This window comes from Eleutherodactylus coqui, chromosome 9, assembly GCF_035609145.1.
Source record: "Eleutherodactylus coqui strain aEleCoq1 chromosome 9, aEleCoq1.hap1, whole genome shotgun sequence".
Classification (NCBI taxonomy): domain Eukaryota; kingdom Metazoa; phylum Chordata; class Amphibia; order Anura; family Eleutherodactylidae; genus Eleutherodactylus; species Eleutherodactylus coqui.
Window position 1 is genome coordinate 101164958 of NC_089845.1, and position 12150 is coordinate 101177107.

Below are 12150 nucleotides of genomic sequence, written 5' to 3' on the forward strand. Positions count from 1 at the left end.
CAAGGCTCGCTCCTCAGATTCTTCGGCTTTGTTGCCAGATACGTCCCGGCCGCTCATAATGGCGCCCAGCGCCAGCGTTATTAATAGGACAGATGTAACGCTGATAGGAAGGACGGCACTTCTTATTTTCCAGAAATGGAGCCAAATCTATAAATCACAGATGTGAACAAGTGGCATAATCCGGTGTATGTGAACGAGCTGTGAGAGTAGGTGGATAACAGATAGCAATAGCTAAAACTTGGCTGCCCAGTAAATGTCTGCATTGTGGAAATTATCTCTTCTATCAAGAGGTGGAAACCTTCACATCAATGATATTGGGGATATTCAAAGTGCTTATGGTCATTGTGGCCAGCATGGCCTGTCAGACGCTCGAGCCCCTCTCTTGGGCAGCTTGTGGCCAGCATGGCCTGTCAGACGCTCGGGCAGCTTGTGGCCAGCATGGCTTGTCAGACGCTCGGGCAGCTTGTGGCCAGCATGGCTTGTCAGACGCTGGGGCAGCTTGTGGCCAGCATGGCTTGTCAGACGCTGGGGCAGCTTGTGGCCAGCATGGCTTGTCAGACGCTTAGGCCCCGTCTCTCTCGGGCTGCTTGTGGTCAGCATGGCCTGTCAGACGCTCGGGCAGCTTGTGGCCAGCATGGCCTGTCAGACGCTCAGGCCCCTCTCTCGAGCAGCTTGTGGTCAGCATGGCCTGTCAGACGCTCGGGTCTCTCTGCTCGGGCACCATAGGTGTCCCTGAAGCCCCCCTGCGGCCCTGTCTGTATTCATGCGGCTGTGTTGGTGTCTCTGCAGCCCCCCTGCTGGTGTCTCTGCAGCCCTGTCTGTAACCCTGCAGCCCTGTTGGTGTCCCTGAAGCCCCCCTGTGGCCCTGCTGTCTGTATTCCTGCGGCCCATTCTGGTGTCTCTGCAGCCCCCCTGCGGCCCATTCTGGTGTCTCTGCAGCCCCCGTGCGTCCCTGCTGGTGTCTCTGCAGCCCCCCTGCGTCCCTGCTGGTGTCTCTGCAGCCCCCCTGCGTCCCTGCTGGTGTCTCTGCAGCCCCCCCTGCGTCCCTGCTGGTGTCTCTGCAGCCCCCCCCCCCGCGTCCCTGCTGGTGTCTCTGCAGCCCCCCCCCCCCCCGCGTCCCTGCTGGTGTCTCTGCGCCCCCCCCCCCCCGCGTCCCTGCTGGTGTCTCTGCAGCCCCCCCCCCCGCTGGTGTCTCTGCAGCCCCCCCCCCCCCGCGTCCCTGCTGGTGTCTCTGCAGCCCCCCCCCCCGCGTCCCTGCTGGTGTCTCTGCAGCCCCCCCCCTGCGTCCCTGCTGGTGTCTCTGCAGCCCCCCCCCCCTGCGTCCCTGCTGGCGTCTCTGCAGCCCCCCCCCCCCTGCGTCCCTGCTGGCGTCTCTGCAGCCCCCCCCCCCCCCCCCGGGGTCCCTGCTGGCGTCTCTGCAGCCCCCCCCGTGTCCCTGCTGGCGTCTCTGCAGCCCCCCCTACGTCTCTGCCAGTGTCTCTGCAGCCCCCCCCCCCCCCCGCGTCCCTGCCGGTGTCTCTGCAGCCCCCCCCCCCCGCGTCCCTGCTGGTGTCTCTGCAGCCCCCCCCCCCCGCGTCCCTGCTGGTGTCTCTGCGCCCCCCCCCCCCCCGCGTCCCTGCTGGTGTCTCTGCGCCCCCCCCCCCCGCGTCCCTGCTGGTGTCTCTGCAGCCCCCCCCGCGTCCCTGCTGGTGTCTCTGCAGCCCCCCCCCCGCGTCCCTGCTGGTGTCTCTGCAGCCCCCCCCCCCCGCGTCCCTGCTGGCGTCTCTGCAGCCCCCCCCCCCCCTGCGTCCCTGCTGGCGTCTCTGCAGCCCCCCCCCCTGCGTCCCTGCTGGCGTCTCTGCAGCCCCCCCGTGTCCCTGCTGGCGTCTCTGCAGCCCCCCCTACGTCTCTGCCGGTGTCTCTGCAGCCCCCCCCCTGCGTCCCTGCCGGTGTCTCTGCAGCCCCCCCCCCCCCCTGCGTCCCTGCCGGCGTCTCTGCAGCCCCCCCCCCCCCTGCGTCCCTGCTGGCGTCTCTGCAGCCCCCCCCCCCCCTACGTCCCTGCCAGTGTCTCTGCAGCCCCCCCCCCCCGCGTCCCTGCTGCTGTCTCTGCAGCCCCCCCCTCCCCCCCCTGCGTCCCTGCTGTCTCTGCAGCCCCCCCCTCCCCCCCCTGCGTCCCTGCTGTCTCTGCAGCCCCCCCTCCCCCCCCTGCGTCCCTGCTGCTGTCTCTGCAGCCCCCCCCTCCCCCCCCCCCTGTGTCCCTGCTGCTGTCTCTGCAGCCCCCCCCCTCCCCCCCCCCCCCCCCCCTGCGTCCCTGCTGGTGTCTCTGCAGCCCTGCTGTCTGTATTCCTGTGGCCCTTTTTGGTGTGTCTGCAGCCCTGCTGCGGCCCTGCTGGTGTCTTCAGCCTTCTGCGGCCCTGTCTGTATTCCTGCGACTGTTGTCCATCCTCTTGTTTTATAAATGTCTGCTGCCCGCTGGGTGTATCTGGGGCGCGTCCTGCAAGACCTGATGACTCCACCCAGAGTAGTGTACCCGCTGGTGTCGGCTCTGCTCTGTTTACCCTGGCATCAGGCTGATATCAGGGGGTGGAGGACGGCGCCGGCTCTGTTTTTCGTCACCTCTGTACCATCTTGGGCAGTGGTGACATCCGGAGAGTAGAGATTATCTAGTGGAAGTGACCATCACACTGTAAGCGGGCCGTCTGGCACGCTGGGGTCTCGTTCACACTTGGCATCTTCTCTTTGATCAGCCCACTGCAGTCTTTTGCTCAGTGGCCCCATCTGGCACTGTTGTGACTAGTATACGTCTACTCCCTATGAGGATGCCCCCGGCGCCCGCTATACCGGCTCCAACTGGGGACGTCTGATGTTTGTCACCTCTTAGCCCTCCTTGTGAGGGACCAGCGGAGACCCCCCACTAAACACGGGTTTAAACGCCACATCATTTTTATACTTGTCCCTTGAAGTTTCTTCAGTGTCCGGTGATCCTTATACTTTCCACATTACTTATCTGCCCCCTCCTACGTCTCTTCTGGCTGCGACCCTCTTGTTGTAGAACTACAAGTCTCAGCATGGTCTAGCAGTCTCTGTCCTTTGTGGGGTTAATAATGGGGGGAAGTGACAGGATGACAACCCCCAGGTGCCCATGTGCAGCACCATATAGGGAGCTGCGATGGTTGCTGGCAGCGGTCCCCCCTCTGCGTGCTCGGGCAGCATCCTCTGCTGGGACATGCAGGAGGTGGAGGCTTCCATGAGGGTGGAGGACTTCTTACACCTCGGTGGGTCTGCAGACCTCCCTCCATCACTGGACACTTCAAGAGCTGCCATGGAGGATGACAGCTGGTGTTACATCGATGACCTCATACTGCAGGGACAAGGTAGGAGGCACGTAGACAAGGCAGGGACAAGTGGGCAGGGGTCTGAAGGGTTCATGTGGGATGATTTATAGGGGCGGTGATCCTTCGGGGTGCAACTCACATCTCATAGGGATGCAAGCAGATGCTCTGTGACCACCGTCTGCAGTTCAGGGGTCCCCCAGTGTCTGCAACCTGCATTTAATAATTGATGTCTAACTTTAACTTTTGGGCTCATTGTGCTATAGCTGCACCCCCACAAGTGATCTCCCTACCGTTTACCTTAACGCCACCCCCTTCTCTGTTCCCCCTAGGTCCCCTTTGCCTTATTCTGCCCCTTTCCTGTTGATGCCCCCCAGTGTCTCTGGTGTCGCCCCCTCTCTTCCCCCTTTGACGCTGCTGTTTCCATGTCTCTGCGGGTTCTCCCATAAATCCCCCGCTCTCCTGCACCCGGCTGAATGCTTCATTACCTAAAATAGGCAAGATGGAAATTAACTCCTAAGCCTGTGGCTGCGCGGTAGGGAGGTAGTCAGTGACGGGGTTAACTGCTTGGAGGGGTACAGATGACATCCTTAGAGTAATCAGGGATCTCTTGTATAGAGGCTGGAGGCTATTAATTAACCTGCAACTCGCATAAACTAGGGGAATACCCCAATTAATTGTGGGGGTGCTCTATAGAGGATGATGAGGCGCATGTACCCCACATCAGCCAGAGTACCCTTTATTGACCACCTTGAGCATGTGCATTCCATGTAAAGTGGTGATCCCTATGGGGAGAAGTCGTTCACTTACCATTAACCCTCTGTGTCACATTTTTTGGTGGACTTATTGAGGTGAGTACATTCATATGGATGCAGAATATGCCATAATATGCACACTGGTTAGATGGTGCTATATTCACCAAAGTAATGCTTGCAGCAGTCGTAAAGTGAGGATGGGTCCAACAGCCGCCATGATGTTAGGCGTTATGTTAGCGGGAGTGGTAAACCAGGATCAGTCCTTCAGCTGCTGTGATGCTGGAAACTTGAGGTGGTTAAAGGGGGCGTCCTGTTAGGAAATTGCTTTTAAAATAGAGCCACATAATCTGAAACCAGTACTTACAGCCCTTCAGCCCCGCGATTCACCGGGTCTTTGATAGCAAAAGTCAGGTGATTGCTGGCTGCCAATCAGAGGCCGCTATATCACTGTTTAGAACTCCTGGCATCATGACACCCAAGCTGTGAGCACTGATGCCAAGAGAACAAGCGGTGATGCTGCGGCCACTGATTCTTGTGGGGATGAAGAGGGTACTTACCTGTTTGTTTTAAGTGATGAGGCTCCAAATTTTAATTTTTTTTATTTTCTTTTCCCCCTAGACAATCCCTTTACGTGTAATGTTTGCAGCAGTCATAAAGTGAGGGTGAGCCCTGCAGCCACTGTGATGCTGGAGACTTCAGGTTGCCAGGTGCATGCAGCGCCCTATAAGCACCTTGGCCCCCTGTAATCCAACCCTATCTCCTCCTCCCCACATCCCATAAAATAAAGTCACATTTTTCAAGGCTTCTGTCTTCCTGGGGCCACTTCCCTGCCCCCGCTTCCTTCTGTACCACCATCAAGGGCTATCTGTATAAAAGCCAGTCACTTCTCTGCCCCCACTGCCACCTGTACCCACTGTCAGGCCGCTCTTTTCCTGAGGTCGCTTCTCTGCCACCGCAGCTACCTGTACCCACCGTCGGGCCGCTCTCTTCCTGGGGTTGCTTCTCTGCCACTGCAGCTACCTGTACTCACTGTCAGGCTGCTCTCTTCCTGGGGTCGCTTCGCTGCCACCTGTACCCACCATCGAGGTGCTCTCTTTCTGGGATCAATCCCTCCCACCCCCCGCCACCTGTCCCATCATCACGCCGCTCTCTTCCTGGGGTTGATTCTTTGCTCCCTCCGCCACCTGTCGCCATTCTCTGGGATTATCTATACAAGGGCGTTCTCTCCCTGGTGTAACTTCTCTGCCCATCTGTACCCACCGTCAGGTGTTATCTGTACACAATTGTATCTGTGATGACTGGTGACTACAGTTTTTATTATTGCTCCATTCGGGGGTATACAGACATGTATTTTTGGAAGGGGCTTTTGTAAATACCCTGAGTCATTGTCCTTCACTGGTTGGTGTTGTTGCTGGTCAGATGGAGGGTGCCAGTGGGCACCCCAGCTCTCTTTTGCTCTGGTTTCCCCCTGAGTTGGGTTACGCTGGTGTCCTGTGTTGTTGGCTGAGCTTTTAATGCCAGTAAGACGGTGACATATGACGCTGCCCTGTTATTTATATCCTGCTCGGCCCCCCTGGCTGCCTCTCTGGACCCTCGCCCCTGTGGACACAGAGCTGACCGCGCCACCCTCCTGAGTACTGCCGGCTGCGTCTTCTGGTCTTCTTTGCCCGGGACCTATGAAGATTGTTCCAGGTGGGTCCTCTGTGTAGCCCTCAGCGTTGTCCTGCATCGTCCCCCTTTATTTTTGGAGTGGGTATTCCTGGGCTTGTTACAACCGGTTTGTACCAGGACAGGACGCTTCTGTGTATAGAAACCTAGTAAGTCAGACTGGCATCTCACGTGGTATTTAGGGCAGGGGGCACTGGAGGTATAATACTGTAGGGCCTCAGGAGGGGAGGCTGACGACGGTCGTCCTTGTTTATTTGCTTGTAGATATGGGCGATGCTCTGCTGGCAGACGGACGCCAGGATTATCGCAGCTGTTCTCATCATAAGGAGCCGCCAGCGGTCACTGCTTATATTACAGTCTCATCGGACATACTTAACTTTGGTTCATATGTAACTTTTTTGCTGCAGTTTCCGAAAAATGTAAAAAAAAATGTAGAAAAATGTATCACAGCGATAAAACCACAACGATAAATCCATAACCTTGTTGTGTGAATGGGGCTTCATAGACGGCGGTCATTCCTGTCATGTGACGTCCTGGCAGTGCAGCAGTCGGTGACCCCTTTTTCCATTCCCCTATCAGCATGGGGATCCCCCTCCATCAGTTAGATCAGCGAGCCTCACACTCTGGGGGATCCCATGTGGCCATATATTACACAGACGGTGCATTAAGCTCTATGGACAGCAGGCTCTGATTTGGGGGGGCTCAGGAGAGTTCCACTATCATTCAGTGTTGGGACGTCCAACCGTTCTCATAAAATGCCCCCCACAACGATCGGTGCGACGATAGGAACACAGAAGATGCAGGAAAACATGGAAAGGCGAATTGTAGATAATGATGGGGTGATGTGGGGTCACTCTCACACCGTCGCTGCGGGGGGCGCCATGCTATATTTTACTTGACCCACCTCTATGAACAGTCAGTGGTTTGATAAAGTTAGAGATCCAACTTATAAAGTGCGTCGCCCGTTCAGCTGGTGTAGATGCAGATGCTAATACATTTAGTGGTGTGACTGTGGCAACAATGAACAGTCTTTCTGATGTGGTTTTTGGGGCAGTTTTTAGCACATCCAAGCTGCCTGTGTGAATGCGCCCTTAGGGGTATGTTCACATGACGGAATCCCTCTCTTAAAACCGTAGCAGAGTTCCATGACTAAGGACGTCTTCACACATCCGTGTTTGTGCACGCAAAATCTGCGGGCGCTAAACACAGAGAATAGAACCTACTGATTTAAATGGGTTTATTCTCATAAGCACGTTCTGCACGTACGGAAAAAGTAGGTCCTGCGCTAAAAGTCTATGGGAGGTGCGGAAATATGCAAGGGGAAGAGTGTGACACTGCGCAAACCGCGTGGAAAAAACATCTGGTGCTCATTAGGCTTTAAATGGCCACGGAAAGGGTTTGGCGCGCATATGATCTGGCTTTGCGAGCGCAAATAGTACAGTATTATTCACAGACAGGCTCGTAACACAGATTATTTACCTCTTCAAACTTCGGTCACACTGCGACGAGCATATTTGTGCATACGATCATGTAAAGCCGCCCTCAGCCTCGAATGTCGGCCGTGTATTTGGCTGCGGATCCGCACGTGGATGGAGCCTCGTGAACGGTAAATTCTACGTCTTAACGTGGGTCCACGCAGAATCGCGTTGGGAATTCCACAAATGCATTTGTCCATTAAAGGGGCTAAATCCGTGTATGGATCCACGACAGAAGTCCACGGATTCCTGCCAGTGTTTTCAGAGGCAGAATCCACATGGAAGAATCCACGCTGTATTCCAACAAGTGCGCAGACCCTGAGGCCCTGATTCCGGGCGGCTTTTCTTGGGCGTTGTTACAGAAGTCTTAGGGTGACTACCCACTAGTGTTTTTTTCCCCCAATTGTCAATGGGACCTTCTAATGTTAAAAACGCAACGCACCAAAAACGCAAGTCGCGTTTCGTCACATTTTTTACATTAGAAAGTCCCATTGACAATTGGGGGGGAAAAAAGGCAGCGAATTCGCAGCGGACCAAAAGCGCTCGTGGGTAGGCACCCGTATGGTGTTTTTTTAATGTGCTTGTTAATTGTAAATTAAATACGTCTGAAAACCGCATCTATGTTACCGCGGATGCTGTGGTTTTCAGCCAATCAGCTTTTACAGTTAAGGCACACTGAAATCCGGGTTAAACGCATGCGGTTTTCAGCAGCGTTTTGATGCGCAATTAACATATACTTGAAAAAATGCCTTGTGAACGCAGGATGCTTTTATGCTCATCTTTTTGGAAAAGAATCTAGAAAAGAGTTGTGGCTAAGAAAAAAAGCCCTAAAATATGTCAGGGTACCTAACGGCGTGCACCAGTGTGATAAATGTACCGCGGTCCTGAACTGTCTGGGGTATTGTCCTACTATTGACAAGACCTCTGCTTGCTGTAAGAATATGGGTACCTTGTTTGCATGCAGGGAACACGGGATGACTGTTGGGTACATAAGCGCCTGAAGCCAACCCGCAGACTATCGCTCCATGCTTTCACTCATTAGCGATAGTCATTCCACGGATGGCGGCGGAGCGAGATGAAGATCACCCCGGCCACCACCTCCATTCACCGCACGCAGGCCGTCATACATCGATGAACGACTGGCTGTTTTACATGGGCCGATTCTCTATTGGTTTTTAGCAGACCTAGAAACCAAGCGGCTCTGCCAAGGGAGCAATTTGTCACTCAGTGCCTGTGTAGACAGGACTCCAGACTGATACATTGTAACCAACTCCCAGAACAGGAGAGATTTCTGCTGCTGTTGTGTTTATCTCACTGATACATTGTAACAACCCCTCAGCTGAGCAGCTTTTGAATGTAAAGACAACTTGGAGAAAAAAAAAGAAACCCAAAGTTTGTTAGAAAGTTGTAGAACTTCTCTGGATCTTATGTGGGTCCTGGGGTTGGCCGGTCCTTGCCCCCTTCCCCGGACCCGATACATGACTGTTTTTGGCCCCTCTGCCACAGGCGGATTGTATTTTCTCTGCTCTTCTCGATGGACGGGAACTTCCAGGCTTCTGTTACCGGGAAATGGAGAGGATGGAACAAGAGAAAGGGGGAGTCCGGGAACGAGGGGGTCCTGGATATCAGAGAGGAGTGTTCATAGTACAGACCATCATACGAGATCTGCACAGCGAGGGTTAATGCAGCAGATTTTACCCCAATAGTAACACTTGCAAATAAACCGATTGTATGTAAAATGCGCTACTGTGTAGAAAAGGCGTAACTGCTGATCTCCTAACGTTCTCGGGGCTTCATTCACACAGTCATGTTTCTGTCGCGTTTTTTCTTGGCGCCTGCGATTTTACTGCCATGTTTTAGTCACGCTTTTTGTGTGTGTGTATTCCTTTCTGTATCCAGGGTATGCTGCGATTTTGATAAGATTCCATGAACCGAAGAAACCGCCATTAAAAAAAAGGGGGAATGTGGGACATTTATGAAAATGTCTAAGGGCTCCTTTCCACCGGCAATAACGATATCGCTGCCAGAAAATCGCAATGTTAAAATCGCAACACTGCACAATCACAAGCTTTAGCGTTTCGAGAATCTGTTTTGCCATTGCACCGTATGGGCGACAGAAAAATGCAAAACGCTGAAACAATCCTCCTGCTGCCATTTTTAATCCTCGCTTGCCCTTAAACATCGCTAGTGGAAAGGCTGTCATAGAACATGGGTGGGACTTTCCTGCGAGAGCTCGCACTCTCACATCGCACTGAAAACGTGCGATTACCTCTCCAGTGGGAAGGAACCCTAACGCTTCTTGACCTGCAAACGTGATTTTCCGTGTCAGAATGCTACACGTTGATTTTTGCCAATTGACAGGGCTAAATCTGTGCCAAAAGCCACAGCAGAAAGAGGCGGGTTGTGATGCAGAATTCATACAGCAGACTCCTGGGGTGCGCTCACACCTAGCCGAAATGGGGCGCAATTTTCCCACCAAATTCCTTGGCAAAGAGGCTTGTCAGAATCCACACTGTTGGTGCGGATTTAGTAGCGGAATTTGCCACGGATCCGCAGCAGACTTGACTCCTTCAGTTGAAAGCGTGAAATCTATTGCGGATAAACGGCAAAAACCGTGTCAAGATCCACATCAAATGCTGCAGATAAGCACCAAAATACGTAACGGTTTTCAGAAGTCTTCTGTCGATGTTTGTAGGAAGTTTCATATTTTGCCATTTACTTAGTTACAAACTTAAAAAACCTGTTTTCCGCCGACTTTGCACCTTTTAGGGGTGTGGCCTAAGTTATCGCAAACATGCTTCAAATTTATATAACACCTCCAACAAAGGCCAAGCCGGGTCAGAGCAGTCATACATTGCAGGAGCGTATGCACCATATCCACCGTGTTATGTATATCTGGCGATGGGCCAGTGATCATGTGGCGCATTGGTACCTTCAGTGATGGGAGTGGCAGTCCGTGTGACCCCTGCAGGCTGCTTTATGAAGTGCAGCTGCCCAGATCTTTCTTAGCAGCAGCTGTTCCGTTTCATGAACTGTGGATTATCAGCCAGTTATGTTGTGTATATAGAGCGTTCTCCTGTATCCGAGAAAGGTGTCGGCAGCTCGCAGGATGAATGTCAGCATGCAGCTTGTCTTACAGTAAGAAGATGCGGCGTACACCAAGTCCTGGCTGCATAAATGTATAGGTGCGGATGACGCAGCACAGGGTACCGTATCTAGTGACACTGCAGAACAGACACTATACAGAAGCATTGCAAAACTGACATGATACTAATTGTACTACAATAATTGTAACAAACCCTCAGCTATGTGAAACATCAGGCAAGATGGCAGAGTAGGGGTTAATGAGAGTATAATGTAAAATCTGTCCACAGTTCTGGTTAATGACACTATTGAGGAAAATCACTTCTCAGGAAATAAGAAGACATCGTGTGTGCGGTTCTACTGTGACTCATAATCCGCCAACTCCCCTGTCACATGGCTCTGAATACCGAAAAATCACTTCCTGCAAGAATCTACACTACACACACTTATACCAGATGTGCATATAGAATTATATACAGGAGATGCCCAGGTTATACCAGCATGCGCCATATCACTATATACAGGATGTATAACATATACCAGCTATACATATAACCTGGGCATCTTCTGTATATAATTATATATGTACAGCTGGTATAAGTTATACATCCTGTAGCATATACCAGCTGTACATATATAATTATATACAGGAGATGCCCAGGTTATACCAGCATGCTCCATATCACTATATACAGGATGTATAACATATACCAGCTGTACATATATAATTATATACACCAGATACCCAGGTTATACCAGCATGCTACATATCACTATATACAGGGAGCAGTATAACGTATACCAGCTGTACATATAATTATATACAGAAGATGTCTAGGTTATACAAGCATGCGCTATATCACTATATACAGGATGTATAATTTATACCAGCTGTGCGTATATAATTATATACAGGAGATACCCAGGTTATACCAGCATGGTACATATCACTATATACAGGGAGAATTATAACTTATACATGCTGTACATATATAATTATATACAGATGATACCCTGGTTATACAAGCATGCGCAATATCACTATATACAGGATGTATAATTTATACCAGCTGTGCGTATATAATTATATACAGATGATGCCAGTGTGCTTCATATCACTATATACAGGGAGATATATAACTTATACAATTTGTACATATATAATTATATACCCAGATACCCAGGTTATACCAGCATGCTCCATATCACTATATATAGGAAGTGTATAACGTATACCATTTGTACATATATAATTATATACAGGAGATGCCAGTGTGCTTCATATCACTATATAAAGGGAGATGTATAGCTTATACCAGTTGTACATCTATAATTATATACAGGAGATGTCCAGGTGATATCAGCATGGTCCATATCACTATATACAGGGGGATGTATAACCTATACCAGTTGTACAGATATAGTTCTATATAGAAGATACCTAGATGTTAACCAGCATGGTCTATATCACTGTATACAGGGAGATGTATAACTTCTGCCAACTGTACAAATATATTTATACACCAGAGATGCCCAAGTTATACCAGCTGTACATATATAATTATATATGTACAGCTCATATAAGTGAGAATGCTTTCAATGCTTTCACAATAGAAGTGTTCATTTATTTGTGTCAATTACCAAAATGCTGAATCAATTAACAAAAGAGAATCTTAGGCCTCTTTCACACGGGGAGCTAGGCGCACAAAAATCACACGCATAAAAACCTCGCGGCTCTTGGAACCAATGGTTTTCTATGCGGGCGGTCAGATGAAGGAATTTTAAACGTGCGAAAACATCTGAATGTTCCCATAATTAAGCATTGGTTCTAATAGCCGCGAGTTTTTTATGTGTTTG

The 12150-nt window shown here is 51.3% G+C and overlaps 1 protein-coding gene across 8 annotated transcripts in view; it reads left to right on the forward strand.

The window, feature by feature from the left end:
* PLEC (plectin) overlaps positions 1 to 12150 on the forward strand; it is a 151165-nt gene that overhangs the window by 53279 nt on the left and 85736 nt on the right. The window contains exon 1 of one of the 8 annotated variants that reach the window (XM_066578173.1): positions 5728 to 5758. The exons of the other annotated variants lie outside the window; for them this stretch is intronic. Within the exon in view, the coding sequence (XP_066434270.1) occupies positions 5743 to 5758 (16 nt within the window). The 5' untranslated portion in view covers positions 5728 to 5742. Of the gene's footprint in view, positions 1 to 5727; positions 5759 to 12150 lie in introns of those variants that run through there. 8 annotated transcript variants of the gene reach the window in all.